Source organism: Suncus etruscus, chromosome 5 (assembly GCF_024139225.1).
Source record: "Suncus etruscus isolate mSunEtr1 chromosome 5, mSunEtr1.pri.cur, whole genome shotgun sequence".
NCBI classification, from domain to species: Eukaryota; Metazoa; Chordata; class Mammalia; order Eulipotyphla; family Soricidae; genus Suncus; species Suncus etruscus.
The window spans coordinates 116,121,873-116,144,076 of NC_064852.1; the positions used below are offsets into that span (position 1 = coordinate 116,121,873).

At 40.8% G+C, this 22,204-nt stretch overlaps 1 protein-coding gene across 3 annotated transcripts in view; it reads right to left on the bottom strand.

Moving 5' to 3' along the window:
- Window positions 1-214: 214 nt before the first annotated feature.
- Window positions 215-22,204, bottom strand: part of CARF (calcium responsive transcription factor) — a 51,973-nt gene continuing 29,983 nt past the window's right edge. For all 3 annotated transcript variants that reach the window (XM_049773198.1, XM_049773199.1, XM_049773200.1), the window contains 7 exons: window positions 18,990-19,133; window positions 12,544-12,777; window positions 9,083-9,245; window positions 6,837-6,900; window positions 5,588-5,718; window positions 4,797-5,166; window positions 215-1,460 (listed from right to left, as the gene is read on the bottom strand). In XM_049773198.1, the coding sequence (XP_049629155.1) occupies window positions 1,339-1,460; window positions 4,797-5,166; window positions 5,588-5,718; window positions 6,837-6,900; window positions 9,083-9,245; window positions 12,544-12,777; window positions 18,990-19,133 (1,228 nt within the window). In that variant the 3' untranslated portion in view covers window positions 215-1,338. The remainder of the gene's footprint in view (window positions 1,461-4,796; window positions 5,167-5,587; window positions 5,719-6,836; window positions 6,901-9,082; window positions 9,246-12,543; window positions 12,778-18,989; window positions 19,134-22,204) is intronic.

The following is a 22,204-nucleotide window of genomic DNA, read 5'->3' on the forward strand; positions in this document are numbered from 1 at the left end:
GGGGTGACTTTGGGCAATACTTAAAGAACCACAGATCAGAATGTGGGTCAGGTGCATACAAAGAAAGCATGGAATCACTAGACTACTTCTCCAACTCTTTGTTATTTGGGGGTGGGGGGCCACACCCTGGAGCATTCAGGGATTACTCTTAGCTTTTGTGCTCAGAAATCCCTCCTGGCAGGCTGGGGGGGGGGGGGGGAGGAACCATGGGGATGCCGGGATTCAAACCTCCACCCATCCTAGGTCTACTGTGTGCAAGGCAAATGCCCTACTGCTGTGCTATCTCTCTGGACCCGCCTTTGTTATTTTTAAATAAAATTTCAAATATATCAACAAATGCTTTCTGGAAAAAAACTTCAGGTTAATTTCTTCACAAAGGTAAGATAATGATATATTATTAGTACTTATTTGTTATTTGAAGTTAATTCCAAACTAATACTCGATTTTTAAAGTTTAAAATATGAACTAAATTTTAAGCTATACTTACCTTGAAATTCTATACATTCTAATGTTATCCATTCAATAAAAACTTTGACACAGAATATAAATATAATCCAAAGAAGAGTTAAATCTTCAATACAAAATTGGGGGAAATTCTTTTCTGATATTAAAGAAGTTTTCCAAATTCTTTTTAAGCACCAAATAATTCCATTATTCTTCGTTAATTCTCTCCATTTCTACATCTATAAATTCATACTTACTGTTTTAATTATACCATATAAATCTATACACAATATAGTTATGTCTATGACTGATTCAAGTAGAAATTCTCAGAATTACTCATTTCTACCTGGTGAACATTAGTGTAAGTCAGTAGTGCTAAGACAAAAATTGGAAGGGAAGAAGCTAAAATATAGCCACACAAATTACATAGTACCCTCTGGGTAACATGTTGATGATATAAAATTATTGTTTTATCTTTGTAAATGAGACAGAATGTCATCTGTCAATTTAAAAAAATTTTCACAACTTTGAAGAGGAATAAGTTCTTTTAAAATCTGAAAATGTCACACACAACCATATGTTCACATACTGGTTTTGTTGTTCTTTTTGCCCTTTAAGAATAAAATTTGGGTATTTTCAGAGTATAACATATTTGTGTTCAGACATGAATAAATTCAGGTAATCTTGATATCAGATCACCAAAAAGCACAATATTTATATAAAATAAGAGGAACTATCTTGTAAGTAAAAAATATGGAATTGGCAACCAATACGCCAGTTTTAAATCAAAGCTGTTCACTGAATTAATCTTCTGTCCACTTACAATAACACTGCACTTTGATAATAGTCACCTTCTTTTCTCTGACATCAGTTGTAAGTTCTGAAAAACTTTAATTATATAGCAGATAGTTTCTTAAAGTCTATATTTCTTTTTGTTTTCATACATAATACTGGTTCTTTGGGTTCTTGCTTATCTTGGTCCACAGAAATGGTATCTTCTTCTGGATTTTCTTCAACTTTAAGGCCAAACATAAAAAAAGGTCAAAAGATAATTAAAGGTTAGTTAATATAATTCATGTGACTGGACTTTTTTCTTGTCTTTGGGCCACAGTCAGTAGTACTCAAGAACCCTAGCTCTCCACTCAGAGGTCATTCCTAGCTGTCCTGTGAAACTAAATGGATGCTAGGGATCAAGCCCAGGTTGGTCATATGGCAAATAATCCAGGTTGCCAGGTTGGCAAGGCAAATGCCCTACCCACTCTGCTATCGCTCTAGCCCAAGGGACTGGATTCTTTAGAAGAACTCAGAAGCGAGGGCCAAAGTTATAGTACAATGGGTAAGGCACTTGCCTTGCATACAGTCAACCTGATTCAATCCAGATGATTCCCGTAGCACTGCCAGAAATAACTCCTGAGTGCAGACTCGGGAGTAATGCCTGAGCACAGCTGGGTGAGGCCCCAAAAAAAAATTTAGAAGTGGGTAAAATTCTGGCATATGGCCGACCTGGGTTCAATCCCTGGCATCCTGAGCCTGCTGGAGTAATTTCTTTTTATTGGGGGAGGGGGATGTGGGCCACATCAAGTGGCGTTCAGGAGTTACTCCTGGCTCTGTGCTCAGAAATCGCTCCTGGCAGGAATGGGGGACTATATGTGATACCGGGATTCGAACCACTGTCCATCCTGGATTGACCCAAGGCAAACACCCCTACTGCTGTGCTATCTCTCCAGCCCCCAAGATAAAAAGATTCTTTGTGGGGAAGAAAATTGGGAACACTCAACTGTGCTCAGAAACTATTACTGACTCTATGCTACGATTACTCCTGGTAGTGCAGGAAACTCATACTAGATGCCAGGAATGTGGTCCAGGGTCAGCAGCATTCAAGGCAAGCCCTTTATCACCCACATTATTGCTATGGCTGCCAAACACATTCTTTCTTGAAAGGAATTAGTTTTCTTGTTTTTTTTTTTTTTTTTTGTTTTTGGGCCACACCCGTTTGACGCTCAGGGGTTACTCCTGGCTATGTGCTCAGAAATCGCCCCTGGCTTGGGGGAACCATATGGGACGCCGGGGATCGAACAGCTGTCCGTTCCTTGGCTAGTGCTTGTAAGGCAGGCACCTTACCTCCAGCGCCACCACCCGGCCCCGGAATTAGTTTTCTTTACCCTAAAGAATGATGACTGAGAATGAACAAAAATTAAAAACCGGGCTGGAGAGATAGCATGGAGGTAGGGTGTTTGCCTTGCATGCAGAAGGAGGGTGGTTCGAATCCTGGCATCCCGTATGGTCCCCTGAGCCTGCCAGGAGCGAATTCTGAGTGTAGAGCCAGGAGTAACCCCTGAGCACTGCGGGATGTGACCCAAACCCCACCCCAAAATTAAAAACCTTTATATATTTTAAGACAATGTCTATGACAGTTTTTGTTTTTCAAAGCAAATTGAAGCACTGCCCCCTCCACCACCACCACCACCACCACCACCACCAATAAAGGCCCAGTCCAGAAATTTTTGTACAAGTGACAGGTCATGAGGAGTTTAAAAACATTGTTATCGGGGCCAAAGAGATAGTACACTGGTAGGGCGTTTGCCTTGCAAGCAGCCAACCCAGAACAAACAGTGATTCGAATCCCGGTATTCCATATGGTCCCCGTGCCTGCCAGGAGTGATTTCTGAGCACAGAGTCAGGAGTAACCCGAGTGCCATCGGGTGTGGCCCAAAAACCAAAATCAAAACAAAACAAGATATTGTTATCATAAATCTAGAGCAATAATAGTAAAGTAGGTAGGGCACCTGCCATGTATGCAGCCATACTGGATTGGATCCCTGACATTTTATATGGTCAGTCCTCCAAGCACTACCAGAAATAGTGAGACATTAAAATAAATATATATATATATATGTATATATACATACACATATTTATTTAGGGTTTTGGGTCACACCCAGCAGCGCTCAAGGGTTACTCCTGGTTATGTGCTCAGAAATCGCTCCTGGCAGGCTCAGGGGACCATGTGGGATGCCAGGAATCTAACTTGGGTCATCCCAGGTCAGCCACATGCAAGGCAAATGTCCTACTGCTGTGCTATTGATCTGGTCCCCAGGAATAGTCATTCCTTAATGGAGAGCCAAGAATAATCCCTAAGCATCACCAAGTGTGGTCCTAAAATAAAAATAAAAAAGTTACATTATTGACTAGTCATTATACAAAGTAAAAAGGTTTGGGATTAAATACAAGTCCTCAAATTTTACATTATATTTCACTTTTCTTGGATCCCAACATTTAAATCTAAAACTCAAAATTTTCCTTTTAGTCTTCATAACTGCCTCTTCAACTTTTTATTCCTATGTATCAATTTTTCCATAATTAAGTACACTAAACTGTTTTTGAGTGTTTTTGGCCACACCTGGATATGTTCAGGAACTATATCTGGTTAAACATGGAGCAATCATACCCAATGCCAGCCTCTTATGGGCTATATTCTCTTTCTGGCCTGTAAAATCTTTTTTTTTTGTTTTTGCTTTTGGGCCACGCCCAGTGGTGCTCAGGGCTTATTCCTAGCTCTGCATCAGGGATCACTTGTGGCAGAACTCACGGGACTATGTAGGATGGTGGGAATAAAATCTGGGTTGGCCATGTGCAAGGGAAGCACCCTACATGCTGTACTACCTCTCTGGCCCTGTCTTCCACATTTTATATCACCACAGACTCTTCATATAAAGTGAGGTAATAAGGAAATAATTCTGATAATCAAAAATTAAGCTTAAAAGTTATTAAACTCGGGCCCGGAGAGATAGCACATTCCTGGTCAGTGTCTATGTGTATCATGGTGATTCCAATAAAAAAATATTAGTTTGATGGGGCTGGAGTGGTGGCATAGCAGTAGGGCATTTGCCTTACACACACTAACCTAGGACGAACTGCAGTTAGATTCCCCTGTGCCCTACATGGTCCCCCAAGCCAGGAGCAATTTCTGAGCGCATAGCCAGGAGTAACCCTGAACATCACCAGGTGTGGCCCCAAAAAGCAAAAAATAAATAAATAAAAAATATTAGTTTGGGGCCCGGAGAGATAGCACAGCGATGTTTGCCTTGCAAGCAGCTGATCCAGGACCAAAGGTGGTTGGTTCGAATCCCGGTGTCCCATATGGTCCCCCGTGCCTGCCAGGAGCTATTTCTGAGCAGACAGCCAGGAGTGACCCCTGAGCACTGGCGGGTGTGGCCCAAAAACCAAAAAAAAAAAAAAAAAGTTATTAAACTCATACTGTTTTACTTTATATACTAGTTCTTTTTTACTATACAGGTGATATCCCATAAAGGCTTTTGAGAAGATAAAATCCTGTGTTGCTTTTAACTTACGGAGAGCTGGATGGCCGCCTATAATCTGTATTGGAATGGTCTCCACATCTCCCAAGAGAATATGATGAACACTTCCTTCCAGAGTGTCTGTATCTTGCACATCTCCAACTTCTACCAACTGTTCCATAGCAACCAGACTTTGATCTGGTTCTGGAAGGTCACCCATGGTAGAAGCAATACTACTGCTTTCAGTGAGGCAAGTCTCTGATTGAAGGGTAGGGCCTTGATCAAGCAGGAGTGAATTATTATTCAGTACATTACTTCCTATTGAATCCAGAAGTCTGGAAGGGCTTGAGGAGGAGTGGTTATTTTCTGTTATTAGAGTTGGTGATTCATCAGGAGAGGACAATCTTGGTTGCAACTGCAAATCCTTTTAAACCAAAAAAAAAAAAAATTTTTTTTTCATCAAAATGTTTGAACTCATTACTTACAATTTCTTCATAATACATATTATTCTTTTGATCCAAAATTAGAATAAAACTATAATTACTGACAAATAAGTGAGGACAGAAACAAAAGCCAAAGGAAAAGCTTTGCAACTAATTTTATTGCATGCAAAATCTTCAAATCTTTTTCACAATACTTTTTAGATTACCAGACTTAAATATACCAAAATAATGGTTTCTCATGGACATTAATTCCAACACATAAATTATCATCTTAAAGACACATAAAGGTAAGAAAATCATTAATATTTAAACATTATTATAGTTCAATAACAATTCTGTAAAATCCCAAAGAGAACAAGTTGAGAAAGAAAGAGAACGTTCTCAAATTCACTGAATAACTACCTGAAGCTGGGTAAATATTTTGGGTGGAAATGAGGAAAATGAGGAGAGCAAGTGGGTTGGCTCTAGCGATAAAGAACTTCTTGTTTGGTTTGTTTCTGCATTAGTAACACCTGAGTCTCCTGGTGAAGTTCCTAAATAATAAGAAAAAACAATTAATAAAACAATTTTTATAATTTCTAGGAAGCTACACTTTATTTCAACCCTAACCTAATGATGATAATAAGAAATAAGTCAAAGTTTTGTTTATTTTGGCTTTTGGGCCACACCCGTGATGCTCAGGGGTTACTCCTGGCTCTGTGCTCAGAAATCACTCCTGGCAGTTTTCTACTTCAAGAGATTCTATATTAGTAGTCTGAATCTGATTCATTATTTATGCTATCATACTTGTCTATTCCCTAATCTTCTTGAGATATGTGAAACCCAGAGTCTAAATTACAAAGATTACACAACCAGTCTTAGACTACATTTTAATGTCTACTACAATGCTTGGCTTAAAACAGGTCCTCTCCTGAGGGCCAGGCCTCCAAATAAGGTTCTGATTGAGTTACATGATCTTTCTGCCTATGTTTTATTTTGTTTTGGGGTCACAGCCTGAGGTGCTCAGGAATTACTCCTGACTCTGTGCTCAGAAGTCACTTCTGGCCGGCTCAGGGGACCATATGGGATGCCAGGATTCAAACCAGGGTCCGTCCTGTGTTGGCCTTGTGCAAGGCAAATGCCTTACCACACTGTGCTATCACTCAGGTCCCAATCTTTCTGTTTTTAAGTTAGAACTAGCTCCACAGAAAATCGGTGCCAAACCCAATCGGAGCACCTCAGGTATTTCAGTTAATTTACAACTTCTCTATCCTTCATACTTGAAAGGTCAGAATAGGCTGCATAGTTCCAAGCTGCTTCCAGAGTGTTTTTCCTGATTCACTGATTGAATGGTTCAGGCTCTGTTTTTTTTTTTTTTTTTTTGGTTTTTGGGCCACACCCGGCGGTGCTCAGGGGTTACTCCTGGCTGTCTGCTCAGAAATAGCTCCTGGCAGGCACGGGGGACCATATGGGACACGGGGATTCGAACCAACCACCTTTGGTCCTGGATCGGCTGCTTGCAAGGCAAACGCAGCTGTGCTATCTCTCCGGGCCCCTCAGGCTCTGTTTTAAGACTACTAGCTTCCCAACATCTGGGGACAGGTGTGATTCCTGAGAGCAGTGCACTAGTGGGTGGCCCAAAACAACAGTAAGAAATACCCAAATAACCTACCTTCTGCAAATGTAACTGTCACAGTTTCTCTAAGAATATTGCCATTATCTGTAGTCCACTGCAGCTGAAATGGAAACATTTATTTCAGTAAAAATAATAAAACATTTAAAGCAAAAACAGAGTTTAAGGACCTATACAACTGTCAGATTGTATTCATGATTCTGATTCACATTTGCAAAGCAAAATATACTTCACTATTCAAATTCATAGCTTCAGGAGTTCTAATAGCAAAAATCTAAACAGCGATAGAGATGAAAAGGATCATTGCTCTTAGAGTTTGTTCTGTTCCTGATTTGGGCCCGTTAGGAGATTTCAGGCCAAAGATTTATGGCCCTACCTTAAAAAATAAACAGCAATTTATCCAGCTACTTAAATCAGACAGTAAAAATGTAAGACCACAGAAACTGCTGCTGCAATTTTAATGCCATGTCACTGCTTATTTCATAACTTATTTTCAAGGTTATAATAATTTCCCCGATGAGGTAAAATTTTCACAGAATAAACTAATATAAAGAAGAAAACTACAGAATTAGATTATAAAGTGAGCCTAAAATTCATATATGGTATAAAGAAACAATACCATCATTTTGTATATTCAAGTATTCATTTTTATATTTAAAATTGTCTAGAAAAGACTACATATGAATATATCCAATTATGGATTGAAGAGATAGTACAGTATGGTTCAATCCCCAGAATTCCATATTGTCCTCTGAGCACTGCAAGGATCAAGTCCTGAGTGCAGAGCCAGGAGTAAGCCCCAAGCATCCCTAGGTGTGATACTCACACTCCCAAAATAGAATAAAACCAATCATTTAAATAATATCTACATTTTATAGAAAAATATTTATTTATTTATCTATTTATTTTTGGTTTGGGGGCCTCATCCAGTGGTGCTCAGGACTGACAGGCTCGTGGAACCATATAGAATGCTGGGGATAGAACCCAGGTCTGTCCCAGGTAATCTGCAATGCAAGGCAAATTGCCTACCACTGTCCTATTGCTCCGGCCCCACAACATTATTCTTTTTTTTTTTTTTTTTTTTTTGGTTTTTGGGCCACACCCGGCCGTGCTCAGGGGTTACTCCTGGCTGTCTGCTAGAAATAGCTCCTGGCAGGCACAGGGGACCATATGGGACACCGGGATTTGAACCAACCACCTTAGGTCCTGATCAGCTGCTTGCAAGGCAAATGCCGCTGTGCTATCTCTCCGGGCCCCCACAACATTATTTTTAAATTAAAAGTACAATCGTGTGGGGCCGGAGAGAGAGCATGGAGGTAGGGCGTTTGCCTTGCATGCAGAAGGACGGTGGTTCGAATCCCGGCATCCCATACAGTCCCCTGAGCCTGCCAGGAGCAATTTCTGAGTGTAGAGCCAGGAGTAACCCCTGAGTGCAGCTGGGTGTGACCCCAAACCAAAATAAACAAACAAACAAAAAACAAAGTACAATCACGTGGGACCACAGCCGTAGGGCATTTGCCTAGCATGCAGTCAATCCAGGACAATGGTTCAAATCCTGGCATCCCATATGGCCCCCTATGCCTGCCAGGGGTGATTTCTGAGTGCAGAGCCAGGAGTTAAGCCCTGAGAGTCGCTGAGTGTGACCCAAAATCAAAACAAAACAAAAAAAAAAAAAAACGGGCCGGCGAGGTGGCGCTAGAGGTAAGGTGTCTGCCTTGCAAGTGCTAGCCAAGGAAGGAGCTTGGTTTGATCCCCGGAGTCCCATGTGGTCCCCCCAAGCCAGGGGCAATTTCTGAGTGTTTAGCCAGGAGTAACCCCTGAGCATCAAACGGGTGTGGTCCGAAAAACAACAACAAAAAAAAATACAATCACGTATTGTACTGAAATGGAAATCACTGGTTTTTCTTCCATGAATAATTTGTCAAACTATCATCTTAGAGTTTTACATTTACATTTTAAGAAAAATATATTGTAGACCTGAGAAATAACACAGAGGGTAGTGTTTGCCATGCATGCGAACAACCCAGGTATGACCCTTGACATCCCAATATGGTCTCAATCCTGCCAGGAGTGACTCCTGAGCACAGAGCTAGGAGTTAGCCCTGAGCACTGCTGTGTCTTAAAACCCAATATACATACATAAATATATATACACACACATTTTATTATTTCTTTATTATATCACATTTATATGACCTAAGAGGGACCATCACAATTAAGCTAAATAGTAATAAATTCTGAGAAAAATTCTGTAACAAAACAAGAAATTATGATCGTAGTCATACCGTTGCTGGAATGATCTCTGAGTTATATACATTATCTCCATTTCTCAAGGATTTCTGTACCTCATGGATGTGATTTCTTAGATCATTTACGGTTGGAAAAAAGGATAAATTATGTCTTTCAGGTACCTCATCGGGTTTAAACAGTTCCCTTTCCACAAACTTTCTGTGTAGAATATTAAAGAAAAGCATACACAGTTTAGCGATATATTTTAAAGCTCAATTTGAATAAAAGTTATTTTTAGCACAGCTTCTATAAAATATGGTTTATAGCTTCATATTTCTTATTTTCTAATTTTGAATTTTTCCTTTATACTAAGTAACAGAATCCAGGTAGGGCTCAAGAGCTAGCTCAACAGGTTGGAGTGCATGCTTGTCATGCAAAAGGCCTAAGTTTGATTCTCAGCAGTGCCTGGTCTCCTGAGCCAAGCCAGGTGTGTGCCAGAGCATTGAGCTGGGAGCAGTTCCTAAGTACCTCTAGGTGTGGGCCCAAATCAAAACAGGAACAAAAATAAATTCATGCAGACTAATTAAGTGTAATATTTTCATATGCTGAAACACTTAAGGATTTAAAGGAACCATTATTTTCAATTTAAGTATGATATATGCTTTCGAGTACCAACTACACTGGGTACTTCATATCAAGTATCTCCCTTAATCCTTACTAAAAATCCTGTGAAGAATAATTATTTTCATTTTATGAGTGAGGGAACTAAGCACTTCCAAAGTTAAATAACTGCTCATAAGTATCTACCTACCAAGAAAGAGAGTTTGGGCCAAGACACAGGTCATATGCATCAACTAATCTTATATATTACATATATTATATGATACACTGAAAATTTATGAATATATAGAAAAGAAAATAAGTTACTACATAATTATAAATAAATTAATTACAAAGTTCATTAAATATTTTAGGTAGATCTTATCATGGTAAAGTTCTTAGATCAGTAAATAATAAATAGGTTTTACTAAATTTTAGCTTGGCTTTGTGCTAAAAGATTTAATATAAAATATCTAATCAAAGCTGCTAAATAGAAAATATTTCTTAGTATCAACTAAGAAATAATCCTAGGAAAAAACATATTTTCTCGTTTAGCTAAGATGACACAATAAGCAGTAGGAACAAGTTCAATTTAATGCCAGAACTCAAGAGTGAAATCTATTGAGTTAGATCTAGATTTTAGTTTTTACCAGTTAAGCCAATTATTTGACACTTTGAGTTCTCCATTTTCTCATTTGCAAAATGGGTAAAAATATAGCAATTTTACTGAATTGTAAGAATGAACAAGATATGCATATAAAGAACTTTTTTTTTTGGTGTTTGGGCCACACCCAGCGATGCTCAGGGGTTACTCCTGGCTATCTGCTCAGAAATAGCCCTTGGCAGGCACCGGGGACCATATGAGACTCAGGGATTCAAACCAACTACCTTAGGTCCTGGGTCAGCTGCTTGCAAAGCAAACGCCGCTGTGCTATCTCTCCGGCCCCCAAAAAAACTTAATACAAGACCTAGCTGACATAAAGTACTAAATAATAAAAATTATTATATCTACCAATAAAATTAGCTCAGCTTTCCATGCATGGCATTTCACTAAACAAAGAACTACGCATATTCATGTTTTCAAAGTTTAGAGCTCTTTTGTTTTTAACAGCCATGCCATGAATTCCAGGGGAATGGGAGGTCCAAAAGCTCTCCACTGCTTCTCATAAGTGAGGCTCTCTGAGTAGAACAGATTGGTACATTATTTGAATCCAAGTCTCTACCTTTTAGCTTCCTGATTTTATTATCAATTTTCTTTGCATGTTTTCAGGAAGCTGTCTAGGTTTAGAATATTTTATATCCAATATGAATATTAAATCCCTTGGCAAGGTTCCTGCCCTTATACTTGATTTACAACAAGGCCAACAGCATAGTGGATAATACTGTAGATTCACTGTAATTATGGTAATATTTGTATCATATTCCTTTCTGATCAGTGCCCACATCTACTACCACCTTTCTAGTAGATATGAAACTGTGTGACCGAAGGGAATATTATATGCTTTCTAAGAAACCTAGAGAATATCTAGAGGCAATCTTTCCTCTGTCCCTTGCTGTTGGTATTCTTGACAATATTCTAAAAAATGATGGTTCCAACCTAAAGTTTTATATTCTCTATAATGGTTAGATTTAATAGCAATTCAAATAATTTTAAAGCAAGGATTTTGGCGTAGCTTTTAAATCTTTGTTCTACAGGGGCCTGAGAGATAGCATGGAGGTAAGGCATTTGCCTTGCATGCAGAAGAAAGGTGATTCAAATTCCGGCATCCCATATGGTCCCCCAAGCCTGCCAGGAGCTGAGTGTAGAGCCTAGAATAACCCCAAGCGCTGCCGGGTGTGACCCAAAAACCAAATAAATAAAAAAATAAAAAATAAATGTTTGTTCTACAAAGCTTTTTTTTTTCCAATGAAGGTATTTATTTTAGGACTAATATCAAAGAGACACGGTCATTAAGTCTTAGCAGGCAGCTTGGTCTCCAGCCTGAGATCTCTGTAGCCTTTTTCAGTTGGGTTCCTGGGAACAGGCCAAGTTTCCACCCTGCCAAAAGGTCTAGTATGTCTGTCACACTGACATCCTTTGGCATATAAAAAGACCAGCTCCTCCACTAATCCCAAAGAGACATCATACTGATAAGTTGTCCCAGCTCCACAAGTCCAAGACATGTCTAATTTTCCCACTGAGCACAAATGTGAAAATAACAACACAAAGGCTCAATGAGGACCAAGCAGTTCAGTAAATCTTCACACAATAAATGAACACTGTTGTGAGATCTATGTTGTTTTCCTTTTTTTTTTTTTTTTTGTGAGATCTATGTTGTAACAAGCAACATAAAGTAAATTATTTTGTGCCTGCTAAAAAGGCAGTCTTAGGTGGTAGGTGGGGAAATTAGTGGAGGGAAGGTCACACTGGTGGTAAGACTGGTGTTAGAAAATTGAATACCTAGCTGCATTATGAACAACTTTGGAAATCACTGTATTTTTAAGGGTATATATTTTATTATTCAATTCATATAGCATATAGTAACATTCCACCTTAACAAATATTCCACCTGAAAATGGAGTGTCTCAATAAGTAATTCAGAATTATAAATCCTGTTCTATGTAATATTTGCTAAAAATAGACATTTTTACAAAGATTATTTTTAAAAAATGAATTATAGGGGCCAGAGCAGTGGCATAGTTGTTTGCCTTGCATGCAGCTGACCTAGGACAGACCATGGTCCGATACCTCAGCGTCCCATATGGTCCCCCAAGTCAGGAGCGATATCTGAGTGCATAAGTCAAGAGTAACCCCTGAGCGTAACCCAGGTGTTCTTATCTACTTTGATAGCATATCTCCTATAAAATATAATACTGTGTATTTTATTTAAACCAACAAATAAAAATGAAACATGTCAAAGAACAGTTTCCATAGTACCTTAGTTGTTTCCTTACTGCATATACTTGTTCTATTCCCTGCGATACTAATTCTTGAATCTTATGGGCTACTTGAGGATGCAGACGTGAGGGCAACGCACAATTCTCATCTCTGACTGCAGCATCCTCTTCTTCAAGGGAAGGCATCGGAAGAGGGGGAGGTGACACATGGCGGCAGGGAATCTCTAATTCATGATATTGATGAGCTTGCTGTGTGGGTAACTGGACATACCACCTGACAAGAAAGAGTATTTCAAATTATATTACTAAGCAAAGGAATAAACTGTAATTTCTTATGTTAATCATAATGAAAATAAAGATTCTAAAGGACGCGAATCATCATCCTAAACATAAAATCTTTAAATTAGGAGCCGGAGAGATAGCATGGAGGTAGGGCATTTGCCTTTCATACAGAAGGTCAGTGGTTCGAATCCCGGCATCCCATATGGTCCCCCGAGCCTCCAGGAGTGATTTCTGAGCATAGAGCCAGGAGTAACCCCTGAGTGCTGCTGGGTGTGACCCCCCAAAAATCTTTAAATATAAATACATATTTTTAAATGTATTATTGTTGGGGGGGGGGGTCCACACATGGCAGCACTCAGGGGTTACTCCTGGTTCTGTGCTCAGAAACCGCTCCTATCAGGCTCAGGATTTGGGATCCAGGAGATCAAACCTGGGTCTGCCACATACAAGGCAAACATCCTCTCCATTGTGCTACTGCTCCAACCCCACAAATAAATTAAAATATCTTCTACTTAACTCTTTTTGCTTGTTTGGTTTTTGTTTTTATTTTGTTTTGTTTTTTGGTTTGGAGGCCACAACTGGTGACACTCAGGGGTTACTCCTGGCTATGGGCTCAGAAATCCCTTCGGGGTTGGGGGACAATATGGGACGCCAGGGGATCAAACCACGGTCCGTCCTAGGCTAGCATGGGAAAGACAGACACCTTACTGCTTGCACCACCGCTCCAGCCCCTTTTTGTTTGGTTTTTGTGTTGTTTTTTGGGGGGACGTAATACCTGTAATGTTCATGGGGTTACCCCTGGCTGCAGAGTAACTCGTAAAGGTGCTCGGGGAACTGCATGTAGGGCAAGCACCCTACACACTTTACAATCTCTCTCACCCCTACTTAATCTATTCTAAGATTAGCTTTATACCCAATTAAATGAAAATATTTTAAATCTTTATAAACCTTCATTATTACTCTAAGATTCAGGACAGGGCCAAAACAATACAGTGGGCAGAGCATTTGTTTTGCACATAACAGCCTGTGTTCACCCTAGCTCTCCACGTGGTCCCAAGCCCATCAGGCGTGATCTCTGAGCATAGCCAGGCATGGCCCAACACCAAAAAAGAAAAAATAAAATAAAGTTCAGGAGGGCTTAGACTAATGGTACAAAATGAAATTTTAAATTGTTTATTAAATAAATATTCAAACTATGAGACTTTCATCTTGTTTTTGTGGCCACTCTCAAGAGGTACTTAGGGACAATATGCACCTCTACACTTCAGGGCTGGCTCCTGATGGTGTTGGGGTCCTAGGGGCCTTTGCTATATTACGAGTCAAATCCAGAACTCCTTCTGTGCACAGCATGCTCTTAATCTACTGAGTAATCTCTCCAGCTCAAACAATTTAGAGAACTTTCAAAATTGTCTTTTGGGAGCTGGAGCGATAGCACAATAGTAGGCCGAATCCAGGACCCGGGTCCATTCCCCGACATCCCATATATGGTCCTCCGAGTCTGCCAGGAATGATTTCTAAGCACAAAGCCAAAAGTAACCCCTGCACGCTGCTAGGTGTAGCCCCCCCCCCCCGCCCCAAATTGTCTTTTGAATCACATTTTCCATTCTCCTACCAATTTGTTTCCAAATTACAACATTTGTGTTAAACCTCTAATTCTTTCAACCAAAAAGAATATAATTCAGCATCTTTCAAGACTGGGTTCCTTGAAAAAATCAGAATCTTCTCCTTAAGAAAGCAGATAGTTCCTCTACAGCATTTTCAACTCCTGATAGCCCAATGAGCATCAGATATTCATCAAGTGGTGAATACAACTCTCTCCTATAGTAATGTAGTGAAAAATTATAGATGCTAGGGAAATATACGGATTTGGTAGGGTACTTTTTTTTTCCAGGTGAGAAAGCTTTATACAGGCCCTCCTCTACCAGGGGTCTCAAACTCGCGGCCTGCGGGCCGCAAATGGCCCCTCCATACAACATTTTGTGGCCCTGCCCTAGAGGAATCTTTTTTTGTTTTGTTTTGTTTTAGTTGTTTGGGTCACACCCCACAATGTTCAAGGCTTACTACTGACTTTGCCTCCTGCGGCCCCCCGGTAAATTGAGTTTGAGACCCCTCTAGGCCTTAGACGAGTCTCTGACCATAAGTGCCTGCAAGGGGTGGAGAAGGAAATCCAGGCCCATTGGGCACAGTAATGCTTCCTTTGGGGCAAGCGCAGCCTGGTGGGGTAGACTCTGTACAGATGTGAATGGTGGGTACTAGTTTTTGTTTTTCTCAACACACTTAGCTACTCTTAGGGATTGCTTCTAGTTTTCTGCTCAGGAATCAATCCTGGCCTAGGGGACCATACGTGGTACCAGGGCTCAAGTTGGTTGGCATTATCCAGAGCAATCACCTGCACTATTTCTCTGGCCCAGGGTATGAATTGATAATTTTATAAAAGACCCTTTTTAAGGGGCTAGGCAGGGGTCTCAAACTCGCGGCCCGCGGGCCGTTTCCAGCCAGTACAACATTTTGTGGCCCTGCCCTAGAGGAATCTTTTTTTGTTTTGTTTTGTTTTAGTTGTTTGGGTCACACCCCCCAATCTTCAAGGCTTACTACTGACTTTGCACTCAAGGATCACCCCGACTTTGCCTCCTCCAGCCTCCAGGTAAATTGAGTTTGAGACCCCTGGCTAGAGCAATAGCACAGCAGTAGGCCTTCATGCAGCCAACCCGGACAGACTCAGGTTCAATTCCCAGCATCCCATGTGGTCCCCTGAACCTTCCAGGATCTATTTCTGAGTGCAGTGACAGGAGTCACTCCTAAAGGCTGCTGGGTGTGGCCCCTAAACAAACAAACAAAAAACAAAATAAAAGACCCTTTTAATAACTGATACTGCATAAGATGAAGCCTATTTTTAAAGTATACACAAAGTTCTCCATGTTCAAATATTTAATTGGCTATATTAATTTTCCATATACCAGTAAGCATTTTTATAAAGCACACAAGGAGAACAGCAATGCAGTAAGCAGTTATAGTACTGGCCTTACATTCCTTTAATATTGGCTCAAATCCCCAACACCACACATGGTTCCATAGAACTGCCAAGAATCACTCCTGAGCACAGTCTATGATAACCCTGAGCACCACCAAGTGTGGCCCCAAATAAAAATAAAACAAAAGCTCTAAAGAGGGCTAGGAGGGAGCTCAAATGAGAACCATACACCTTGCATATTATTGCATGTCCCATAACCTAACACTGCCAGGTTTGGCTTTCTTGGTCCTGAACACCAGGAATAGATTCAGATCCGAGCACTACTGCATGTAGTTGCACAACATTAAAGAAATGCAAAGCCTGAAACAGAAACTATTAAAAAGAAAATAATAGATGACAATACTTCCCAGGTAGTCCTGACTGATACTTCTGTGACATTCTCAGAGAGGGGGTGGGGTAAAGCAGATTCTCTTCTGTATAAACTACAGAACAGAAGCCCAACTCTACATCCTAGTCCCACAAGCAAAATTGGTCCATCTCCAAGACTTAACCTAATCAAATTTCCAAGCCACCAAATTTGTTGCCTATCTATATAAATCCTGAACTTCTCAATATTTTACAGTAACATCAACCCAGTAGTATCACAGATAATCTGGGAAAATTACACAGCAAGCTACCAAGCACAATGAATCTAACACAGAAGGCTCAAGTAGCTCACTTAAGGATTTACAGCCCACTTTTCTAGCTTTAGTAACACCATGAACAGATATAACAAAGATATTTAATATTTCAATTTTGGGGGGGGGGTGTCACACCCGGCAGTGCTCAGGGGTTACTCCTGGCTCTACGCTCAGAAATCGCTCCCGGCAGGCTCAGGGGACCATATAAGATGCCGGCATTCGAACCATCGACCTTCTTCTTCTTCTTCTTTTTTTTTTTTTGTTTGTTTGTTTGTTTTTGGGCCACACCCATTTGACACTCAGGGCTATACGCTCAGAAATTGCCCCTGGCTTGGGGGGACCATATGGGACGCAGGGGGATCGAACCACTGTCCGTCCTATGGTAGCGCTTGCAAGGCAGACACCTTACCTCTAGCGCCACCTTCCCGGCCCCCAAATTGTTTTGTTTTGTTTTGGGGTCACACCCAGCGGTGCTCAGGGGTTATTCCTGGCTGGCTGTTCAGAAATAGCTCCTGGCAGGCACAGGGGACCATATGGGACACCGGGATTTGAACCAACCACCTTTGGTCCTGGATCGGCTGCTTGCAAGGCAAAGGCCGCTGTGCTTTGGCCACACCCATTTGACGCTCAGGGGTTACTCCTGGTTATGCGCTCAGAAATCGCCCCTGGCTTGGGGGGACCATATGGGACGCCGGGGGGTCAAACCGCGGTCCTTCCTTGGCTAGCGCTTGCAAGGCAGACACCTTACCTCTGGCGCCACCTTCCCAGCCCCCATCGACCTTCTACATGAAAGGCAAACGCCTTACCTCCATGCTATCTCTCCGGCCTCACATTTCAAATTAACACTTGTTTTTTTTTTTTTTTTTTTTTTGTGGTTTTTGGGTCACACCCGGCAGTGCTCAGAGATTATTCCTGGCTCCAGGCTCAGAAATTGTTCCTGGCAGGCACGGGGGACCATATGGGACGCCGGGATTCGAACCGATGACCTCCTGCATGAAAGGCAAATGCCTTACCTCCATGCTATCTCTCCGGCCCCAAATTAACACTTGTTGATCTAAGTTTTTTTGTTTTGTTTTTGTTTTTATGTTTTTGAAACACACCTGGTGTCGCTCAGGGGTTACTCCTGGTTATGCACTCAGAAATCGCTCCTGGCTTGGGGACATATAGAATGCCGGGATCGAACCCAGGTCCCTACTGGGTCAGCTGTGTGCAAGGCAAATGCCCTATTGCTGTGCTATCACTACAGCCCTGATCTACATTAATTAATTAATTCCATTTGCCTTTGTGTTGAAACTAACAATATAAAGTAAGTCTGCTTGTGCCTGCATGGAGGCAGGCTATGGTGGTAGGTGGGAAATTAGGAACACTGGTGAAGATCACACTGGTGAGACAGGTGATTAAACATCTAATGCTTAAAATGATTGTATAATGAATGGCTTGGGAAATCATAATGTTGGGTTTTTTTTGTTTGTTTGTTTTGTTTTAGGGTCACACCCAGAGGTACTCAGGGGTTAATCCTGGCTCTGGAGCTCAGAAATTGCTCCTGGCAGACTTGGGGGACCATATGGGAGGTCGGGATTTGAACCACCATTCTTCTGCATGCAAGGCAAATGCCTTACTTCCATGCTATCTCTCCAGCCCATGTTTTAATAAAAATTGGGAGAAAATAATAAAATTAAATAAATAATATAAATTAAATAATAAATAAAATAAAAACTCAATTTTATTTGAGGCTTTAATTTAATTTCTGGCTGCTGTAAATACAAATGGGTTAAAAAAAGATATAGAGGGGGGCCGGGAAAGTGGTGCTAAAGGTAAGGTGTCTGCCTTGCAAGCGCTAGCGTAGGACTGACTGCGGTTCGATCCCCGGCGTCCCATATGGTCCCCCCCCAAGCCAGGGGCAATTTCTGAGCTCATAGCCAGGAGTAACACCTGAGCATCAAACGGGTGTGACCCAAAAACCAAAAAAAGAAAAAAAAAAGATGTAGAGGGAGGTGCCTGAGTCATAGTATAGCAGCTAGCTCTTGCCTTGCACGCAGTAACCCAAGTTTGATCCCTGACACCTCATTATAGTCCCCTGAGTCTGCCAGGAGTGATCCCTGAGCCAAGAATAAGTCCTGAGCAGAGACAAGTGTGATCCCAAACCAAAACCAACCAAACAAAATCACATATATACATTTGCAAAGTGTGTTTTCTATTAAGTATAAAAAATAAAGTATTAAACTTATGTGTTATTAAATGTGTATTTGTTATTTGGGTAAAATTTTTCATGTAATATACAGAAATATTTGGTATTTTTACAACATAGGCAAGATAAACATGTGAATCTACAAGGTAAAAGAAAATGGTTTTTTAACTGTGCCAGGGATTCAACTCAATCCTTCACATATGCAACCCAGAAGTCACAATCACAGAAGGACTAGAAAGATATCTAATAAAAATAGTTTCTTGAATAATTGAAAAGGTAACTATAAATATTGTACAGAGTGAATTCTTACACATTAATTGTTAATAGTCAACTTGCAAGATAAAAGAACTGTATAAATGGCATACCTAAGAACACCACCAGCATCAACCAGGTTTTTCTTTAGCATATTAAAAGCTTTCTCCTGCTCCATTCGTATTATTTTCTTGTCAATTTTTGGGTCTGTTGGAACTCTATATTCAGGAAATTTCTGTACCTTTTTAATGTAAATCCTGTTTTTATAAGAAAAAGCAGAACTTGTTTCCTCATGTAATAATCTTAAAAAGATGTGAACAAATTAAATTACTTTAGAAAACATTCAGAGAATTATTTTAAAAGATACACCATATACTCAATACTTAATATTAACTATTTTATTATTATTATTATTAATTTCTTTTGGTTTTTGGATCACACCCAGCAGTGCTCAGGGGTTATTCCTGGCTCTACGCTCAGAAAATGCTCCTGGCAGGCTTGGGTGACCATGTGGGATGCCGGGATTCGAATAAGCGTCCTTCTGCATGCGAGGCAAATGCCTTACCTCCATGCCATCTCTCCAGCCATTAACAAATTATTAACCAGAACTTCAGTAAAAATATCTAATGGTCTGGGAAGAGAGAGCTTACAGGGCTATAGCATATGCTCTGTACGTGGGAGTCCTGGGTTTGATTTTTAGTACTACATCATCTTCCAAGCACTGCCAGTAACTAAAAGCAGCTCCTCAGAAAAAAAAAAATCATATGTAAATATTTATGACTATTAACTCTTCTCCTCTAATGTTTCTTCTCCATTCTCTTAGAAGCTATAAACACTTTTCTTTAAAAATTTCATATTCTTAAATATGCTTCATATCTCAATGCCACAGAAAACTTGCACATTGATACTTCCCTGTCCAAGAAGCTACTTAAACTGATTAAATATAATTTTTTGACAGCATTAAAAGTAATTTTATGGGACCGAAGAGATAGCATGGAAGTAAGGTGTTTGCCTTGCATGCAGAAGGTCATTGGTTCGAAACCCAGCATCCCATATGGTCCCCTGAGACTGCCAGGAGTAATTTCTGAGCATAGAGCCAGGAGTAACCCCTGAGCATTGTCGGGTGTGACCCAAAGAAAAAAAAAGTAATTTTATGAGGGGTAGGGTGAAAATAAAGTAATTTTATATTAGTCTAGCTTATTTGCCTAGCCTTAATTTCAAGTGATTCAAATACAGAACTGTTTCTCCTGTGTGGTTTATTTTTGTTTGTTTGATTTTTTGGGTCTCACCCAGCTATGCTCAGGGTTACTCCCGGTGTTATACTCAGGAGTTATTCCTGGTGGGTCTCAGGGACTATATGGGATGCCGAAGATCAAACGTGGTTTGGCTATTTAAAAGGCAAACACGCAACCCGCTGTACCTGTAGCTCCAATCCCTCCTGTGTGTAGTTTGGTATCTCAATTTCTCTTCCTTCTCAGAGTTGTCTTAGCCTACTACAACTTCTATTTTCTACGCAAATTAAATCCAAGTTCAGCATTCAGGTTAAACGGTACTTTCCTATTAATGAGTTTGTATTGACATACTGCTTTTCTAAAATATTTAATTCAAATATTTTATACCCAATATTATAATATTATGCTCTCTAAATATATTTTTGTTTTCTAGTCAAATCCAACAGTATTTTTAAGTTCTACATGAGTAAGTAAATTGTGTACCTCTTTTGTCCCAGGGTACCCAGTGTAACTGAGGGGCACAAAACATATACAAGAAGGGGCTGGAGAGATAGTACAAAGGTAGGGCACTTGCCTTGCAAGCGGCTGACTCAGAACCAACAGTGATTCAAATCCCGGCATCCCATAAGGTCCCCTGTGCTTGCCAGGAGCGATTTCTGAGCAGAGCCAGGAGTAACCCCTGAACGCTGCCAGGTGTGACCCAAAAACTAAAAAAAAAAAAGAAAAAGAAAAAAGAAAAAAAAAACCATATACAAGAAAAGTGATGACGGAGAATAAAATTATTTCTTTACATTTAGAGGATTTTTCCTAAGTTACATAAAAATGTGTTGCTTGAGCCAGAGCAATAGCACAGCGGTGGGGCATTTGCCTTGCACACTGTCAACGCAAGACAGACCTGGTTTTTTTTTTTTTGTTTTTTTTTTTTGGTTTTTGGTCACACCCGGCGGTACTCAGGAGTTACTCCTGGCTGTCTGCTCAGAAATAGCTCCTGGCGGGCACGGGGGACCATATGGGACACCGGAATTCGAACCAACCACTTTTGGTCCTGGATCGGCTGCTTGCAAGGCAAAAGCCGCTGTACTATCTCTCCGGGCCCAGACCTGGGTTTGATTCTTGGCATCTCATATGGTCCCCGAGCCTGCTATGAGCCATTTCTGAGTATAACCAGAAGTATCCCTGAGCAAAGTATGGCTCAAAAAAAAAAAAATGTGGGGGCCGGAGAGATAGCATGGAGGTAAAGCGTTTGCCTTTCATGCAGGAGGTCATCGGTTCGAATCCCGGCGTCCCATATGGTCCCCCGTGCCTGCCAGGAGCAATTTCTGAGCCTGGAGCCAGGAATAACCCCTGAGCACTGCCTGGTGTGACCCAAAAAAAAAAAAAAAATGTGTTGTTTATGTTTAAAGAGCTGTTGAAGGGGCTGGACGGATAACACAGCAGTAGGACGTTTGCAGGCAGACAATCCAAGATGGACGGTGGTTCAAATCCCGGCATCCCATATGGTCCCCCTTGCCTGCCAGGAGCGATTTCTGAGTGTAGAGCCAGAAGTAACCCTGAGCACTGCCGGGTGTGGCCCCTCCCCCCAAAAAAATAAATAAATAAAACAAAGTGCAGCTGAAGGCATAGAAGTAATTTGGAACTAAGGCACCTGCCTTGCACATAGCAGACTGATCCCCAGTGATGATCCGAAGCACTGCCAGCAGTGCTTTCTAACCACAGAGCAAAGAGTCAACTTCCAGCACTGCCAGGTATAGACCAACCCCATCCACCTACTACCACCAATTGAAGCTCCAATTTTTTTCTTTTCTTTTCTCTTTTTTTTTTTTGTTTTGTTTTTTAGGTCACATCCAGCAGTGCTCAGGAGTCACTCCTGGCTCTATGCTCAGAAATCGCTCCTGGCAGGCTCAGGGTACCATATGGGATGCTGGGATTCGAACTACCATCCTTCTGCATGCAAGGCAAATGCCCTACCTCATGCTATCTCTCTGGCCTCGCTCCAATTGTTTTCATCCACAGTTTTAAATATTACTTAAAGTTAACATTATAAACACTATACATGGAAAGTCTTCTAGTCTTGGGGGGAGGAGTGAGGAACAGAA